The 20,101-nt window shown below is 43.7% G+C and overlaps 2 protein-coding genes across 2 annotated transcripts in view; both read left to right on the top strand.

Annotated features, from left to right (window-relative positions):
- The first annotated feature begins 76 nt into the window (after window positions 1–76).
- On the top strand, window positions 77–4,913 carry phax (phosphorylated adaptor for RNA export). The gene is made up of 4 exons (XM_083757784.1): window positions 77–236; window positions 1,799–2,858; window positions 3,646–3,768; window positions 4,451–4,913. The coding sequence occupies exons 2-4, from the start codon at window positions 1,827–1,829 to the stop codon at window positions 4,619–4,621; spliced, it is 1,326 nt and encodes a 441-aa protein (XP_083613910.1). The 5' UTR covers window positions 77–236; window positions 1,799–1,826; the 3' UTR covers window positions 4,622–4,913.
- A 2,000-nt stretch (window positions 4,914–6,913) lies between these two features.
- LOC310853789 (proton myo-inositol cotransporter-like) overlaps window positions 6,914–20,101 on the top strand; it is a gene marked incomplete at both ends in the record, with an annotated part of 61,530 nt that continues 48,342 nt past the window's right edge. Inside the window, one exon of the mRNA XM_083758243.1 lies at window positions 6,914–7,514. Coding sequence (XP_083614369.1) covers window positions 6,914–7,514 — 601 coding nt within the window. The remainder of the gene's footprint in view (window positions 7,515–20,101) is intronic.

Below are 20,101 nucleotides of genomic sequence, written 5' to 3'. Positions count from 1 at the left end.
GCCTTTTCATTTGTATTGATTATATCCATGTTACTTTGCTTTATTGTGAAAAATTCCAACAAGGAAGTGTGAAGGAAGTTGCTATAACGAGCCAAGCGCGCATTATTCTCTCTCTGAGGCGAGTAAAGAAACACAATGAACATTAACAACTGAACGTTGCGTTTTAACGGCGGATCTCCATCCTCTGAAGCGTCAAACTCAACAACGACAACAACGAGCCAATTCAGTGGCAAAGGGTAAGTTTAGCAAAAAAAAAGGCTAAATCATGCACTTAAAGTGCAAATGTATGCTACTATACTAGGCTACTGTTGAGTTCCAATAGGCTACAAAATGTCTATTATTATTAGGCCTGTTCGTTTATGAATTGTTACTCATTGCAGTATTTTAACTGTATTTTAACGTTGCCGCGTTGCTGCACACACGCCCTACCAACAGTCATTAAGACATGCAAATCCCTTACCTCCTTCCAAACCGCTCTCAAAGGGCACCTACGGACGGCTGCAATTCGAAACTGGCCCCCGTAAAATCTGAATCCCCCCCCCCTCTTTTTCCCCTCACTGTATAAGTTTATTTTCCCTTTTTACCTCCTTTTATGTTGAAATCCTGTTCTGTTCTTTGACTATATTGAAGTGTATTTGTACTTCTCTAAATGTTTTGATGAATTGAACAATGTGGACCCTGTTGTAAACAAGTGTAATGCTTAATTGGGTCGTCCACTCACAGTTAACAGTCTTTGTATTGAGTTTGTGCTTGAAAGTTGAAATGTAATGTAATTCTGCAAACTGTTAACTGTAAATATTTCAATCAATCAATCAAACACACCACACATCTTCATATTATTGTAAATAATGTAAATTATTAATTTATTATTATTATTTTAGTAATTATTATAAATTTGAATAATTTTTTTTATTTTTTATTTTTTACATCATTTCCTCTGCAAAGTACTAGTAGTAGGAAAGGTTGAAATGTCTTTTTCGTACAAAGTAGTAGGAGGGTTGAAATCTCTTTTTCGTACAAAGTAGTAGGAAGGTTGAAATGTCTTTTTCGTACAAAGTAGTAGGAGGGTTGAAATGTCTTTTTCGTACAAAGTAGTAGGAAGGTTGAAATGTCTTTTTCGTACAAAGTAGTAGAAAGGTTGAAATCTCTTTTTCGTACAAAGTAGTAGGAAGGTTGAAATGTCTTTTTCGTACAAAGTAGTAGGAGGGTTGAAATGTCTTTTTCGTACAAAGTAGTAGGAAGGTTGAAATGTCTTTTTCGTACAAAGTAGTAGGAAGGTTGAAATGTCTTTTTCGTACAAAGTAGTAGGAAGGTTGAAATGTCTTTTTCGTACAAAGTAGTAGGAAGGTTGAAATGTATTTTTCGTACAAAGTAGTAGGAAGGTTGAAATGTCTTTTTCGTACAAAGTAGTAGGAAGGTTGAAATGTCTTTTTCGTACAAAGTAGTAGGAGGGTTGAAATGTCTTTTTCGTACAAAGTAGTAGGAAGGTTGAAATGTCTTTTTCGTACAAAGTAGTAGGAAGGTTGAAATGTCTTTTTCGTACAAAGTAGTAGGAAGGTTGAAATGTCTTTTTCGTACAAAGTAGTAGGAAGGTTGAAATGTCTTTTTCGTACAAAGTAGTAGGAGGGTTGAAATGTCTTTTTCGTACAAAGTAGTAGGAAGGTTGAAATCTCTTTTTCGTACAAAGTAGTAGGAAGGTTGAAATCTCTTTTTCGTACAAAGTAGTAGGAAGGTTGAAATCTCTTTTTCGTACAAAGTAGTAGGAAGGTTGAAATCTCTTTTTTGCTCTGACGTGCAGGGAAGCCATTGCCGGGGTCAGAGACGCAATGGAGGACGACCTGGAAGACGGAGAGATCTCCTCCAACTCCGACTCCGAAATGGGGGCCAGTGGTGCAGTGGACGCGGCGGCCCCCAGGCCCCCCCAGGGTGGTGGGGGGCGCGGTGCAGAGGCAGTGGGGGGTGCGTCGTCGGGTGGTTTCAGCGGGCCGGCCTTCCAGAGCAGGGCCTCGACGACAAAGACGGCGATGACAACGGCGGCGGCGGCGATGCCCCAGTTCTCCGCCACGAGCTACCGCGGCTCCGCCAAGACGGCCGACTCCAGCGACAGCGACTCGGACGACGACGACGAGGAAGCGGCCGTCTGGAGGCACAAGCGCCAGAAGGTCTCCAACGCCCCTCCTCCCCCTCCTCAAGCCTCCGGCCGCACGGCACCACCGGCCGGTGGCGAGGGCCGCAAGATCAACAACATCTGGGGCTCCGTGGTCCAGGAGCAGTGCCAGGAGTCCGTGGCGGCGGAGCTGGGCATCTTCGGCATGGAGGGCGGCGTCAGCATGGCCAGCAGGAACGTGGAGACCTACAACTACGTCCTGGCCCGCAAGATCATGGAGAAGGAGAGGGAGGAGGAGGAGAAGGAGAGAGAGAAGCAGGAGAAGGAGCTGAACCAAGGGGAGGTGTCCATGCTGGACGCCCAGCTGGACGCCTACATGAAGGGCACGATGGCGGACGAAGACACCGGCGGTGGCGGCGGGGGCCACTCCAAGAGGAAGCGTCCGCCGGTGAAACAGAGGCTCGGCCCGCGGGCCGAGATGGACGTGAAGGGCCGCTACGAGATCACCGAGGACGACCCGGACCACAGCGTGATCGACGAGATCGCCTACCGCCTGCAGGAGCCCAAGAAGGACCTGATCGAGCGAGTGGTCCGCGTGATCGGGAAGAGGAAGGCCATCGAGCTGCTGGGAGAGACGGCCACGCTGGAGGAGAACGGCGGCGTGTTCACCATGGACGGCAGCCGGCGGCGCACGCCGGGCGGCGTGTACCTCAACCTGCTGAAGAACACGCCCAGCATCACGGGCGCTCAGGTACGGTACTGGCCCTGGGCACCGCCGTTCCATTTGCGGTTTGTGAACCGCTCGGGAGCGGATGATATCGTTTAATACGTCATGTTGTAGTATTGTTTGTTTTGTAGTCGTCAATCTTCCGGAACTTCCTTTTCCCTCAAACCGATTTTTTTCTCAATAAAAGCTGCAGGCTACGAGAGCTTTTATTGTTGTTCTTCCGGTTTGAGGGAAAAGGAAGTTCCGTTTGATTGTTTGAAGCCTGGTGAGGCGAGGTGACGCAGGTACAGGAAGCAGTGTTGTTTATGTCGACTGAAACTTAAGACGAAAAATGTTTTCGTCGACTATACCTTTTTTCTTTTTTCACTGAGGAAAACTAAATGGAAACTAAATAAACTATAAGCTATGATGACTAAAACTAAGACTAAATGTATTGACAATTTTGTCAACAGATAAAAAACTAGACTAAAATGCTAGGATGGGACTAGTGGACAAGAGATCCTGTATAAGCCATTTTACACTTGGTTGCATGCTGAAAATAGCCGATCTACAAGCTCACAACGCGCCGCGAGCTTGTAGATTGGCTATTTTCAGCAAGTGTAAAATCAGCCATTACGGCGGCATCAAGGCCCACCCCCAAAATACATTTTAGTCGACTAAATCAACTGTAGATTTAGTCGACTAAAACTAGACTAAACACTAAAACATTCCAGGTGACTAAAAAGAAAAAATTCAAGAAGACTACAACTAAAAAGAAAAAAAACAATTCAAATCTAAATTTGCTGCCCTTCCCCCCCCCCCCCCCCCCCAGGTCAGGAAGGTGTTCCAGGAGGAGACCACAGAGAAGGGCAAGAGCAAAAAGGCGGCGCAGAAACGGCGTCGCCACGTGGTGGCCAAGAAGATGAAGCAGGCCATCCACACGCTGAACCTGCAGGTACTGTAGTTACAGTGAATACAGTAAAACATCCACACGCTCAACCTGCAGGTACTGTCCATCCATCCAAAAAGCATGGGAATACATCACATAAAAACATTTATCATGAAACATGCGTAAGCTAAGAACGTAAAAGTGGAATATCTATATAATGAAACTATACATATAAACTATACATATATACTATGCTAAGCTATACATATGTACTATGACGTGCTATGACTACATACAATGCAATTATAGTGCTGTCTGTCTACATAACATGGTATAAGTCTGTATCAAATGCTATCTAAGTCTACAGAAATGCTATCTAAGGGGGTAGGGTAAGTGCTGTGGGCCATGATGGAGTCTGAAAAGGTGGGTTTTCAGACTATGGTGGAAGATTGGGAGTGATGCTGCAGTTCTGAGTTCTGACTGCAATGGGAAGTGCATTCCACTAGTAGTCCAGTAAATACTGTAAAACATTCCTCTCAGGTTGGACAAAATTGGATTATTTTGTTTCTCACCTGATTGTGACAGGACGTTAGGTCTACTATATAGCCAGGATAAAAATATCTACCCAAATCTGCTCACTGCTAATACCCTACATTTTCCTTAATCCAAGATGCCACCATTGACAACCTTATTTCAAAAGGATCACGTTAGATATAGCAATATTTTCTAAATGTCGTTATGCTTTCAGGAGGAGCATGACGATGGGTCCCGCGAGACCTTCGCCAGCGACACCAACGAGGCGCTGGAGTCCCTGGAGGACGTGGCGGAGGAGGAGGATGGCGAGGAGGCGGAGCCTGTCGCCGTGGGCATCGAGGAGACGCCGGTCGTCTACAACGCCACGGACCTCGAGGTCTTCTGAGGGAACCCACTGAGCTTTTCTTTTGTCTAATAGACGTCTCTAATATTCGTCTAAAGATGCAATAAAATGATTATTTATTTTAGTCATCTATCCTTAGATTAGACGTTGTTTAGACGTCTATATATAGACGGCCTATAGACGTTTAAACAACAGCTAATCAATGTCTAATCTAAGGATGAACGTCTAAAGAACTTTCATTTTTAGCCATTTTTTAATCGCATTTTTAGACGCACGTCTAATGCTCAGCGGGAAGCTGGATGGATGACCGACCTCCTTTCTGAACTATACGGCAGACTGGGACGATTCTACAAAATGTCTTCTAAATCCTGACGGTTTTCTTGGAAAAACCTCCATGTCGTTCTCAAACATTTTCATGCCAAGGAACCCCCAAAAATATTAGGACCCCCCCCCCAGAAGCAAGGATTTGAAGTTAATAACGTTTGAATATATATTCAAAGATTTGCGCCACATTTTCACGATTTTTCAAATAGCAGATCTACAAGCTCGTATGAGCTTGTAGATTGCTATTTTTCAACAGCTAAAGCATAACGTAATGCTTAAAACACCAAAAGGGGTTCCCATCCAGACTTCGATTAAATTGAAATGTAGAAAGCACCATACATTACTTGTTTTCTGTGCGTAAGACAGCCACGCATGTTACTGTTCAACTCCACTTATGCTAAAAGGAAACACATTGATACATATAATTATACACGTGTTAGTCATTATCAATGTATCATGATTGCTAAATTAATTCTGATCAGCTTGAAAAAAACGTTTTCATAAACTAGACATCTTCAAGCTCACAGCTGTGTTGTGAAGCTTTTAGATCTGCTATATTTGAACAATTTTGAAACCCTGAAAATGTTCACCTATAAAAAAATACACTACGTTACGTAATTCAAGATTCCGATGTTCAATTACAAAAAAAGCCAAATTAATTATATCAGTCTGGCTCTATTTGTAAGTTATGTATCAATCTATGAGTGAGCTAGGTGTCGAAATTGTTTTGTTAACATGTTAGGCCTGAGTTTATTAAAAAAAGAAAAACATTGCTTTATGTTAGTCTTCACTAAAGATTTTTGTTCAAAATTGCTTTTCCCTATTCCTGTAATGTTAAAAGCTTTAAAGATGTACTCCAGTAGTGTGAGTTATATAAATGGAAAATGGTGCTTAAAACACTGATGTCTAGTGGCGTTAAGATTATGTTTTTTTTTTTTTTTCGATTTTGGAATGACACTGTAGTCCAGTTCGATATTTTCGCCACATTATTTTTGACATTTCCGAAAGGGCTATGCTAGGAAAGGTTCCATTTCAAATTTCCGGTGATGTTTATTGTCGGAAAGTTGAGATATATTGGGAGTCCATTATGTTCCTGAAATGTAACTGAATGTTTTCCCTCAGATAAAGCATCAATTTCACAAACAAAGTTGGCTGTTTGTCGTCTCTGTGAAAAGCTGTCCGAATAATAATGTATTGTTTGAACTGCACCTTTTTTACAAACAAAAGTATTGGCAGGTATCAAATCAATACACTTCTGTACAAGCAAGCCCCGTCTCAGTTCTGTGCATAGTGTGATGTGATGCCTCTTGGAACTATGACTGGTGGCCTTCTGTTTGCATCGTTTCTTTCTTTATTGTCAATGTAGGAGTTTGTTTAATTCTGGACAGGGATATAATGATTCCTCAGTGAGCTAATACTAATAGAATTGGTGAGATCATGTAAATTAATCTATAATACACAAACCTGGACCTGTAAAGTAGCCTACTGGGTTGAAGTCAGATTTGGCAAATCATGATGAAACAATTGCAGAAATGTAAAAAAAAATAAAATAGGCCGTATAGAAGTCACCATAGACCAGGCCACAAGCTCATCAAACAGCCTACAGATGGCACTGTTTACATTGCATGCACTTTGCAAATGCATACAGCCTAAAGGTGGCGCTGTTTTACATCGCATGGATATCGCAGGTGCGCATGCAGTCAATCCACTGCCCTCGCCAGAAGAACCAGCTGGCTTGTGTGACTTGTGATCGCGCCTTCCACCTGGTACCACTCTGACCCTCTGATGGAATAGAACCAAACTTTTATCACCGATCTGTTCTGGACAACATCTGCCCAGGAAACGGGATTTAAAGCATCAATCAGCCTCTTATGTGACGGTATAGCTTATCAAGTCCGCGGCGGGGGAAATAGAAGAAGTTTTTATTTTCATCAAACATAGTCACATCAATTATTTTATTCTCGTTATTATAACAAAATACAAGTGTGGACATTAATTGCCCGGCATCTAATGTCACGACAGTCGGGCGAGCACCATGACTATAACCTGCGTAGTCTGAGCAACCTGATGGGCGATCGGATCAGGCGGAAAGTGAACGACGGAGGGGAGCGGGGTCTCATCAGAGCTCCGTCCGAAGCCAGCGGCATCAACAGCCGGGCGGATGCGGTCAGCAGCGCCGGTGGTGGTGCCACCGCGGCGGCCGCCCCGTCCTCCTCCTCCTCCACCACGTCCACCACGGGAGACCTGGAGCGAGCGGCCCGCCGGCAGTTCCAGCGGGACGACACGCCGGCGTTCGTGTACGTCCTGGCCGCCTTCTCCGCGCTGGGAGGCTTCCTGTTCGGCTACGACACCGGGGTGATCTCCGGCGCCATGCTGCTGCTCCGCCGGGAGATGAACCTCTCCGCGCTGTGGCAGGAGCTGCTCGTCTCCAGCACGGTGGCCGCCGCCGCGCTCTGCGCCCCGCTGGGCGGCGTGCTCAACGGACTGTTCGGCCGGAGGGCGTGCATCCTGCTGGCCAGCTTCTCCTTCGCCGCCGGGGGGGTCGTGATGAGCGCCGCGCCCAGCAAAGAGGTCCTGCTGGTGGGACGAGTCGTGGTGGGAGTGGGTCTCGGTGAGTGTGGAGCCCCCCCAAAGCCCAAACATCCACCGCGCGTAACGTGCGTCATTTTGGAGCAACTTCTTGAATAGCATTGCACTGATTGCAGCATGATGAACACCGTTTTATGATGAAACGTGTTTTAGTCAACAGATACAAAAACATGTAATCAACAGATAATACATTTCAATCGACAGATAGTAGAAGTTTTATGCAGGTTCACTGTTCAGTGAAGTCAGCTTCTTCGTGTCTGGCCACCGCCATTGATTGATTGATTGATTGATTGATTGATTGATTTATTAACATATTGGAGAATACAGTACATTTCAAGCACAACTCAAGACAAAACTGTTAACTGTGGACGACACCATAAAGCATTACACCTGTTTACAATAGGGCCCAACATGTTCAATTCATCATAACAATTAGACGTACAAATATATAGCAAAACAAAAAATCATCAGAAAGGAAAGAAACAAACATACTGTACATACAGTGAGGGGGAAAAGGGTGAAGGTTCTGATGTTACGGGGCCAGTTTCGAATTGCAGCCGTCCGTAGGTGCCCTTTGAGAGCGGTTTTGAAAGAGTCAAGGGATTCACATGTCTTAATGACTGTTGGTAGGGCGTTCCACATTTTGGTGGCATAGGAGCGAAAATAATTTAGTCCATTGTTTGTGCCGAATCTGGGTTGTACATGGTTTGTTGCACTCCCTCTGGTGTTGTGGTTGTGGACTTAGTTGACATTAAGGAAGTATTTAGACAGGTACATGCATCTTGGTGAAGTATTTAGACAGGTACATGGGTATCTTAGTGAAGTATTTAGACAGGTACATGGGTATCTTGGTGAAGTATTTAGACAGGTACATGGGTATCTTGGTGAAGTATTTAGACAGGTACATGGGTATCTTGGTGAAGTATTTAGACAGGTACATGGGTATCTTGGTGAAGTATTTAGACAGGTACATGGGTATCTTGGTGAAGTATTTAGACAGGTACATGGGTATCTTGGTGAAGTATTTAGACAGGTACATGGGTATCTTGGTGAAGTATTTAGACAGGTACATGGGTATCTTGGTGAAGTATTTAGACAGGTACATGGGTATCTTGGTGAAGTATTTAGACAGGTGCATGGGTATCTTGGTGAAGTATTTAGACAGGTACATGGGTATCTTGGTGAAGTATTTAGACAGGTACATGGGTATCTTGGTGAAGTATTTAGACAGGTACATGGGTATCTTGGTGAAGTATTTAGACAGGTGCATGGGTATCTTGGTGAAGTATTTAGACAGGTACATGGGTATCTTGGTGAAGTATTTAGACAGGTACATGGGTATCTTGGTGAAGTATTTAGACAGGTGCATGGGTATCTTGGTGAAGTATTTAGACAGGTACATGGGTATCTTGGTGAAGTATTTAGACAGGTACATGGGTATCTTGGTGAAGTATTTAGACAGGTACATGGGTATCTTGGTGAAGTATTTAGACAGGTGCATGGGTATCTTGGTGAAGTATTTAGACAGGTACATGGGTATCTTGGTGAAGTATTTAGACAGGTGCATGGGTATCTTGGTGAAGTATTTAGACAGGTACATGGGTATCTTGGTGAAGTATTTAGACAGGTACATGGGTATCTTGGTGAAGTATTTAGACAGGTACATGGGTATCTTGGTGAAGTATTTAGACAGGTACATGGGTATCTTGGTGAAGTATTTAGACAGGTACATGGGTATCTTGGTGAAGTATTTAGACAGGTGCATGGGTATCTTGGTGAAGTATTTAGACAGGTACATGGGTATCTTGGTGAAGTATTTAGACAGGTACATGGGTATCTTGGTGAAGTATTTAGACAGGTGCATGGGTATCTTGGTGAAGTATTTAGACAGGTACATGGGTATCTTGGTGAAGTATTTAGACAGGTGCATGGGTATCTTGGTGAAGTATTTAGACAGGTACATGGGTATCTTGGTGAAGTATTTAGACAGGTACATGGGTATCTTAGTGAAGTATTTAGACAGGTGCATGGGTATCTTGGTGAAGTATTTAGACAGGTACATGGGTATCTTGGTGAAGTATTTAGACAGGTACATGGGTATCTTGGTGCTGTATGGAATCTTGTGGATTGCATCAGAAAATGTTAGTTTCCATTTTTTCATTGATGCCTTGCAGTGGAAGTAGTACAGTAGGCCTTCATTTATAAGTATAGGCTACTGTACACTTTTAGGTATTTTTACTGGAGTAATTATACTTATTTCAGTAGCCATACTTTTACTTCACCACTTCTAAAATGGCAAATATTGTACTTTTAATACAATTATGTGAACACTTGAGTTACTAATTACTTTGTAGAATTTTATTATTAGGCCTATACAGTAACCACTTCACCATATTTCGGCCATTTGAAAATAGATCTACAAGCTCACAAGCTAATGAGTATTGATAATTTTGCCTAAGTAAGAAATGTGAATAGCCTATACCTTTTCTGCACCCACTGGTTCTGGTTTGGTTTTCATTTTCTAATTGTGTGGAATACTGTGGCTTCCCAGTTCCCAGATTGATCTGGGGAATGTTCATGGATACAAACCCTGATATTGGCATTCGGAATAACCCGATTTTGATTCAAATTGCCATCAGATTTTGAAACGTTTTATTGATACGATCACATAGTATAAAAATTAATGACCCATCCCATCTTCAGCTTCCTCTTTTACTTTTCCAGTGTTCCATTGCATGTGGAGTAAACATGCATCCGTGAGGTTTCAGACAGCTCTCTGTTAGATCCGACTTTAAATATATTCATAGTTATGCATGAGTCACTTCCTACCTGCTGCATTTGAGCATTATTACTTCAGTTCTATCCTCATTACACTGGCTCCACTGGTTTTTAGGATTGATTTTAAAGTTATTTTACTTGTGTATAAAGTACAGGTCTATTTACATCACTGTATATATTTTTTAAACTCTTTTATTGTTTGTTCTCTGCCTTGTAAAGCACTGAACACCAATTCAACCATTCGTCCTGCAATGTGTGAATCCTCAGAGCCTCGAGGATCCTCAGAGCCTCCTCAGAGAATCCATGCCACAAAGTGACCATCAGCCAAATCGAATAGTCGACAGCTCTGCCGATTAATAATTGATTAATTGAACCCACCCCCAATATCAGATAACACTTTTAAGATTTTATATTATGCACATGCCATGGTCACATAATTATGTTGAGTGCATGCTTTGATGGTTACAGTTTTATAATCAGTTTGGATGAGTAAACCTTTGTGGAGATCTTCTCAGTTCTCATTGTATGCTAGTTACTGCCATTCAGGATGGAAAATGAAATCCATTTGGATTTGGGGAGAAGTAGTTTCATAAGGGGCTGGTATGAAGTACTTGATATAAAGAGAACATGTTCAGTTCACTAGTAGTTCACACTCTACTCTACACCTGCCTTCATTTCATCTGATTGTCTGTCTGGCAGGCACTTAACAAGCGATCGTTAACTGTGTCTGTTAGAGAGAGGGGCAGAGAAGAGTGGCTTTGCTCAACTTGATTTATACTTATATTCTCCACTCTGATGAAGGTACATGTTCGATATATCATGCAGCCTTACTTATTAGCCTATATTTTGGCTATAAAATCGATTATGAAATATTAAAATCGATTTCGGAGACTAACGCTGTCTGCTGCATTTTGCACAAGTTTTAGCCTGTCCGTTGTTTTCTTTGGCAGGCCAGAGAGATTAATCGAGTCTGGAGAAAACAAAAGCATGGATCAACGTTTTTGCATCTTCTAACGACCTAACTGACTTCACCCTTTGTCAGCCTTCTGATTGGTCCCTGACTGACCAACCAGCAGGCTCTTTCTGCCTGGTTCCGCCCCCTGGTTCTGCCTAGTTTATGTTGAATTTGGTAAAAAACAAAAACAAACATGATATGCCCTGCAGTCACCATGCTGCATCTGGGATGTTCCTTTTTACTGACACGAATGTGTGCATTGAAAATAGAAAATAAAATAATATAATAGTACATTTTTGAAAGGGGACTCTAGAACTCTATACTTCAATATTTTCTTATTTCAAATTTCAATACATTTGATTTGTATTATTGCATTGTTGCATTGCATATTTTCTAACTATCACAAAAACAACAACTTTACATTCTGTTAGAAGAATGAATGATTTGTATATCGGCTATTTTTGGTGAAGAGATTTGGTGTATAAAAACGTGGTCCAAGTATTAGTTGTAACACTAGTCATGTTTCGCTGAGATTAGAGGGTTTAAGTGGATAACGTCTCTGTCGGGTGGAAACCTCATTATGTCTTTTCAGGATTCACACAAAATAGCGAAGGTAGCAGATCTACAAGCTCAACAAGTGTCGCTTCGTGCCCCGTTTCGAACTTGTAGATCTGCTACTTTTTTTTTTAAAGGTTTGTCTTGGGCCTTTTTAAGCCTTTATTGATTGAACAGAAGTCAGACAGAAAGGGGGAGAGAGATGGGAGTGACACGTATCATACTAATATCTCATTGCTGCCAGGCAGAATCCATCATATGTTCAAACCTTTTTTGTAACTCAATGCTTATACTACAGTAGTATCATTGATTGATTGATTGAAATATTTATTAACAGTTTGCAGAATTACAGTGCATTTCAAGCACAACTCTATAGAGTGTCGCATTCCCTCCCGCTTTCAGAACGACGAGTGGCCCAGGAAATGATTCTCCATTAATTTTCTCCATAGGCTTTTCAAAACGTATTTATTTAAATACTGAAAAAAGTCATGAGGAAAATGAACAGGGATTTATTTTCCGGGTCTCTCGAGGGGGCGGGACTGCGACGCTCTATACAAAGACTGTTAACTGTGAGTGGACGACCCGAATAAAGCATTACACTTGTTTACAAGAGGGTCCACCATGTTCAATTCATCAAAACATTTAGAGACGTACAACTAGACACTTCTATATATATAGCCAAAAAAAAGAGAACAGGAATTCACCATAAAGGAGGTAATAAGGGAAAAGAAACATATACAGTGAGGGGAAAAAAGGGGTGGGTGGTGGATGGTGGTGGGGAGGGGGAATCCATGCCACAAAAGCATCGAAAGTACCATATCTCGAAGCTCGAGTAGGCCTACGTGTGCATGTGTGCCAGCTCTTTGCAGTGGGTCACAGTAATACTAATGACATATCCTATTATCCGGTAATGCCAAGTGTCTTCCTCAACAGTGTGTGGTCTAACTGTAGAGAGAGACACTCTCACGCTGTGGACTGGTCAGAGACTCAGGGAGCCTTTGACTGTGACTGTGTGTGCGTGTGTGTGTGTGTGTGCGTGTGTGTGTGTGTGTGTGTGTGTGTGTGTGTGTGTGGGGGGGGGGGGGGGGGGGGTGAGCTGTCCGTGGTGCTGAAAGAGGGAACGAGAGGTCGTTACAGTGAATGGATGGGGGACGCAGAGGGACTGAGTTTGCCAGAGCCAAGAGTACCTTTAGACCAAGTTAACCCATTTTGACCTGAGATCAGATTCTAACAAATGTTTCTTCTACATCCTGACAGTTTTCTGAAAAAAGCTATGTTTCTATGGCAGTCGTTCTTCGATTTTTCAAAAAATAGAAGATCTACAAGCTTGTAGCGCGACACTCGGTGGCGCGCTATGAGCTTGTAGATCTGCTATTTTTCAATAGCTAAAGCATGACATAATGCTATAACACCAAAAGGGGTTTCCGCCCAAAATAGGATAATAGACTCCCCAGACAAGTTGTTTATTTCACTTCTTGCAGTCGATACATTGCAATTAAACATCCCTTTTCTTTGCTTATTATGTTTTACTCTACTGCCCTTCAACAAGGCTGTTATACTGTAATTATTGATTGTTAAAAGGCACGCTCACGGCAATGCCAATTAGCTGTATACAGTACGTAGGTTGATACTATGCACGTTGTGTGTCAGTGCGGGATGCAGTGTTGGATCGGAAGGTGGAAGGTGGTGACAGCAATCAGCGATGGCTTATAGGTGAAGAGAGAATGAAGTGGGAATATCAGTTGAAAGGGATGAACTAATGAATAATGAATAGGGCCTATAATTATAATTAGATTACTATAGATAGAGGAATACTGTATTGCAATAGATCTGTGTGTGTATTCTGTAAAGGTATGCATTATACCGATCGTTACTCACAGATACAAAGTAGTCCTTTATAGCATCGATGCTTCACTGCTCAGTGAATTACAATAGCACCAAATCTATGTACATTTATAGTCCTATATATTTTTTTGAGTGGTGCAACCTGTTGTAATATATCCAACAGGCTGTGTACTGATAACAGGTACTTGTACGTGAATATGCAATGTACTTATATATGTGTATGGATATATGTGTATGGTGCACTGAACTGTAACATTCCCTAGGTCTGTTAGGGGAACGCTGAAGGCCGCGTGCTGCAGCAGTGATTGTGATGTCTAGTCAGTGACGTCAGTAGGACACGAAGTATGCAAGCATATATATGATCCTGTAAGACAATAAACCTTGTGATTGTATTGATGTGACCAAGTCTCCGTGTCATGTTAATCTCTCTCCCGGAGCAGGCCTGCCCGTATGTCCGTCTGTCCGAACCATGGAAATGTCAACCGGGTCGTCACACACCAGAACCAGACGAGGGTCCAAGTACTTAGATTAGAATCAGTAAGCAATTATTCATAACACAACCACTCCAAGGAACAGCAATGTCCGTGTCCGTGTGTTGGTTAACCCACCTATGTGACGTTAATGAGCACCAGTATATGACTATGAGTACCAGTAGGGGCGCTGTTGTGCCAGAAACAGAGACAGAGATAGTGTTGCACTGTTGCCTGCTAATGAGAGAGAGAGAGAGGTGGGGGGGGGGGGGGGGGGGATTTGCACCATCAGTTCACACGGGTGTGATTAGTTATTTTCACGTTACATTTATGTTTAGTTAAATATCTTATTTGACCAGTCTGATGGACATTTTTGAAGTTCTGCGAGCGAGCGAGCGCGCACACACACGCACGCACGCATGCACGCACGCACGCACGCACGCAAGCACGCACACACGCACACACACACACCCAGAGGAATGCCTGCTGGTTTGCTCCATGAACATTGGATGGTCTTCCCGGAGCCGCTACATCACGGCGCTGTCTCCAAGGGCCTCGGTACCGTGGCTGGTTTCCTGGGCAGACCGTCGCCATAGTAACAGGTATAGCCATGATGTCGTGGTGGCGGCCGTCATGGCGATGGGGACAGGGGGAGGAGACAAAGGAAGCGGCAGAGGTTCTATTAATAGAGCTTATCAGGAGCCAGCTGGAGACAACACACGCACACACGCACGCTCGCACGCACGCGCACGCACGCACACTCGCACGCTCACGCACACATGGCACACACACACACACGCACGCACGCACACTCGCACGCTCGCACGCAAATGAGGACAAAATTCAGAATATTCTTCTCTCGCCTGGTATCATTGAGGATGCGCTATAGGACATGTACACGTCCTACGGACGGAAACGGTTAATACCTAAACCTAACCTCTACACATGCCTAATCCTAACCCTAATCCTAACCCTAAACCTAACCTCTACACATGCCTAATCCTAACCCTAGTCTTTTTTTCACTGACTGCCTAAATATGTCCCAAACCGCCCCCTCACGTCTTCCACTGCTGGCCTGCTCTCTGTGCCTAAAAAAATGGCAACTAAAAAATACGGTGAAGCAGCTTTTTTGCTTCTACGGGCCGACGGCATGGAACAAGCTCCCACTGTACCTTCGACAGGCAGCCTCTGTAGACATTTTTAAAGCACAGCTCAAGACCCACTTCTACACTCTTGCTTACACTAATTGATTTTTAAAAAGTTGTGTTATTCATGTCCTCACTGTATTGCATTACTGCTATTTTTTATGTTTTATGCCTTGCTTTTCTTTTCTTTCTTTCTCCATTGCTCTGTAAAGCTGAGCTTGAGCTGCATTTTCACCAGAGCTAGATGCCACCTAGCACAACATGATGCCCCAATGAGTTATTTTCCACACATGCTATTGAAACGTTGCACGCACATTCCCTCTATAGGCCAACGAGGAACCGCCATCCTTTTTGTTTTATCGCCTCTTGGTCGGGCTACGCAACCCAGCTCACATATTGCCCGGCCTATGTTGTAGTGGGGTGTGATCTGGGCTCTGCTGTAGGTGGAGATGGGGGGGCGTGGCTCATATTGAATGGCAGGTGTTTGTGACTAACGAGGCAGAGTTTTGGGGCGTGGCCCTTGTGACTAACAAGGCAGAGTGTTGGGCGTGGCCCTTGTGACTAACGAGGTAGTTAGTGCCTTGGCCACGCAGACTGAATAAGACGCACACAGAGAGCTGAAAGTGCAACAGAAGAACCAACTGAACTGAAGTCAGTGTGGCAGGCAATGTTCCCAGCACGGCTGGGCTGACTTTATTTAGACTTTTAGAAAGTATGGGCTGTATTTTGCGTGTCTTATAAGTACCAGGTCTTATTACTTAACTTAAGGCCTGGAGGCGTGGTCAATGCTCTTTGGCCACTCAGAATAGCCAAATGGCATTGATCACGCCTCCAGGTCTTAAGTTAAGTAATAAGACCTGGTACTTAAGACACGCAAAATACAGCCCAGAGAGCTGAAAGTGCAACAGAAGACCAACTGAACTGAAGTCAGTGTGGCAGGCAATGTTCCCCTTTTAACCCATTTAGACCTGAGTTAAAAACATTCACCTTGAAAGAATATATATTCAAAGATTTGCGCCACATTTTTACGATTTTTCAAAAATAGCAGACCTACAAGCTCGTAGTGCGCCACTCGGTGGCGCGCTATGAGCTTGTAGATCTGCTATTTGTCAATAGCTAAATTATAACATGATGTTTAAAACACCAAAAGGGGTTAAGAGTATATCTATAATGTTTAACTGTCTGTGTGGAGCCAATAAAGGAGTGTCTGTCCTTCCATGTGACTGAGAGGAACCCACAGTAGCAACAGACCTCTGTTGAACTCTTGAACCGTAGGTTGTACAATCGTAATCTTTTCTTCCCTCTATTCCTTGGATCAGGCTCTGTGTAATTTCTTTTTTGTACCGGTTTGTATATCTGTCTGTGCTGAGTGTGTTTGTTAACAGCTACTGTAACGTTATCCAGGTATACTGTAGATGTGGGTGGGGAGAGTGGGGAGATATATGGATGTTATGAAGTGCTTTGTAGGGAGAGCAGGTCTCTAGAGAGAACAACAACAGGTCCAGTTGAGGTCAGAAGCAATCATCCGGGCCTGTCTAATGATCGCTCAAAGATTGCCCCGAGGAAAGTGAAGGTGTGGCTGATGGACTGATTGATGTCCATGCTTCTCTATCACTGTCTGTGTTGCGGTGGGTCGGGGGTTATCTGAGACCTATACATCAACTGCACTCAGAGAGGTTGTGAAACCAGACATATATATAATTTATATTAGGAACTTTAAGCAACGACTGTTTTTAGGACGGCTCCGCTAGGTGGAAGTACGGCAGCTATGACGCAATTGCCGTAGCTGTCAAAATCGTTAAGCAAACAGCCGTCGGCTACGAGTACCCATCCATTTTTGGTTCCCATGGTGACGCGTCTATGCAGTATGTGTCAAACAGACTGCCGGAGCCGTCGTTGCTTTAGATGGAGTGCCATGATTTTTGTTCCACCCTAAAACATGATCATCAGGTCTTATTGTTATATACTGTAAAAAAAGTGTACAGTATTTGTGTCAGGGGTGGTTTTCAAGCAGGACCCAAATGCAAGGAAGTCGGGATCTAGAAGTCTTTATTCAAACAAAGACCTGCAGTAGCAAACACTAGCAAACATAAAACAGACTTGGAACTTGGAAGGTGACAATACAATAACCCAACAGGGAACACAACCAAACACAGGGCTTAAATAGGCTTAAAAAAGATGAACAGGACACAGGTGAACTCAAATCAAATCAACACAAGGATTGGCTGTGGGGAAAACAAGACACAGGTGAAACTAGAAAAAGTGCCCTTCCGGGCACAGGTCTCCACCAGGTTATCCACAGATCCGTGCAGTTAGAGGTAAAAACACTTTTCGGCCAGTTATAGCGCCACCTTGAGGCTGAGTTGAAATTGTTCATGTGGCATTTTGTCCTCGGCCTAGTGGGAATGTGGGTGCACAATTTCACGGAAATCACGCGATGTGTTCATGATTTGCAGCATTTTGTTTGAAACTGAGCACTCCTGTGAACTTTGGAAGCCAATCTTAACCAATCAGGATGGAGTCTGATAAATCTGAAAGACCCGTTTCGTTGAATGGCTCTAGAGAGACTGTGTACCAATTTGCGTGATGTTTGGACAAAATCTGTAGGTGTACTGTGCAAAAACTTGTTTTGCACAAAGCGGCCTCCTGGTGGCGCTATAACAGGCCGTTCTGGAAAGTGTGGGGCAGAGGTTCATGGTTGGCATCCAGGGAGTGTGTGTGCAAAATATGGCAGTTCCCACCAGTTCATTAAGTATGCCTGGTTTGCCTGAACAGACCCACAGCTGTAGTTGTATGATAATGGGGGGGGAGGGGTTAGGGGAGGGGCTGATAGTGTGATGTCACTATATTATATTATATTATATTTTTTCTCCATTGGCACGTTTGACTGGTTTCAGCCTCCAGGAAGAAACCCTAAATACAAAGTTAATACATCGTTGCACATAACAACGACTCCAGGGTGTCTAATGAAGTACTGTCACCTCATAGACATATGAAAAACTGAAAAAAATACAACAATTGTGCCACTCCATCTTTAAAGTCCCTAATGAGGCTACTGTACTGTACAGACCTGTAGCAGAGAAGCATCAAACACAGGAAGGTTAGGAACACGACCCGATGTTAGCTGCTTACAATCATAAAGAATACATCATAAATAGAGGGCATAGCAGCATTTCTCGCACCACTGAAAAGTCTGCCTTTATTTTTTTTACCCATAGAGATTTACAAAAATATTTATTATAAATTATTTATTTTAAGCCTAGAAAATCAAGCCATCCATCCAGGATCCCGGTGGTGAATCATGACCAATTGATTCTGTGAAGAGAATAATAATAATAATTATATCATATACTACATATAAAATATGCTTTGTTTGTTTAGCGTTTCTTATTTTTATTTTTTCACAATATCAGCCCAGGATCCTGCATGGATTTATTCCAGCAGGCTTGAAATAATTTATATAAATATTTTGGTAAAAAGAATGGCAGATTCGTCCCACTGCCTCATCAGCCCAACAGTTCCCTTCTCCATTACACACCTGTGCCTACTTCCGCAATCAAGCCACCGCCTACAGAACTGGACTCATTCTGCCTCATTCCTTGCTAAAAGATAACCATTGTTATGTGTGTATTCCTGTTCTCAGTATTTTTCTAGTGTTTTCCTATAGTGTTCCTAGATTATTTCCTAGTTTGGATATTGACCTCCTTCCTGCCTGTCCATAACACCTCTCTGCTCCCCTGTGTGTAGGCATAGGCATAGCGTCCATAACATCTCTCTGCTCCCCTGTGTGTAGGCATAGCGTCCATAACATCTCTCTGCTCCCCTGTGTGTAGACATAGCGTCCATAACATCTCTCTGCTCCCCTGTGTGTAGGCATAGCGTCCATAACATCTCTCTGCTGCCCTGTGTGTAGGCATAGCGTCCATAACATCTCTCTGCTGCCCTGTGTGTAGGCATAGTGTCCATAACATCTCTCTCTCTGCTCCCCTGTGTGTAGGCATAGCGTCCATAACATCTCTCTGCTCCCCTGTGTGTAGGCATAGTGTCCATAACATCTCTCTCTCTGCTCCCCTGTGTGTAGACATAGCGTCCATAACATCTCTCTGCTCCCCTGTGTGTAGACATAGCGTCCATAACATCTCTCTGCTCCCCTGTGTGTAGGCATAGCGTCCATAACATCTCTCTCTCTGCTCCCCTGTGTGTAGGCATAGTGTCCATAACATCTCTCTCTCTGCTCCCCTGTGTGTAGACATAGCGTCCATAACATCTCTCTGCTCCCCTGTGTGTAGACATAGCGTCCATAACATCTCTCTGCTGCCCTGTGTGTAGGCATAGCGTCCATAACATCTCTCTGCTGCCCTGTGTGTAGGCATAGCGTCCATAACATCTCTCTGCTGCCCTGTGTGCAGGCATAGCGTCCATAACATCTCTCTGCTCCCCTGTGTGTAGACATAGCGTCCATAACATCTCTCTGCTCCCCTGTGTGTAGGCATAGCGTCCATAACATCTCTCTCTGCTGCCATGTGTGTAGGCATAGCGTCCATAACATCTCTCTGCTCCCCTGTGTGTAGGCATAGCGTCCATAACATCTCTCTGCTGCCCTGTGTGTAGGCATAGCGTCCATAACATCTCTCTCTCTGCTCCCCTGTGTGTAGGCATAGCGTCCATAACATCTCTCTCTCTGCTCCCCTGTGTGTAGACATAGCGTCCATAACATCTCTCTGCTCCCCTGTGTGTAGGCATAGCGTCCATAACATCTCTCTGCTCCCCTGTGTGTAGGCATAGCGTCCATAACATCTCTCTGCTCCCCTGTTTGTAGGCATAGCGTCCATAACATCTCTCTCTCTCTGCTGCCCTGTGT

The sequence above is a fragment of the Protomyctophum parallelum genome (genome assembly GCF_964188405.1).
Source record: "Protomyctophum parallelum genome assembly, chromosome: 22".
Lineage (NCBI taxonomy): Eukaryota > Metazoa > Chordata > Actinopteri > Myctophiformes > Myctophidae > Protomyctophum > Protomyctophum parallelum.
The sequence above is the reverse complement of the archived record's forward strand: the minus strand, read 5'-3'. Positions and strand labels throughout refer to the sequence as shown.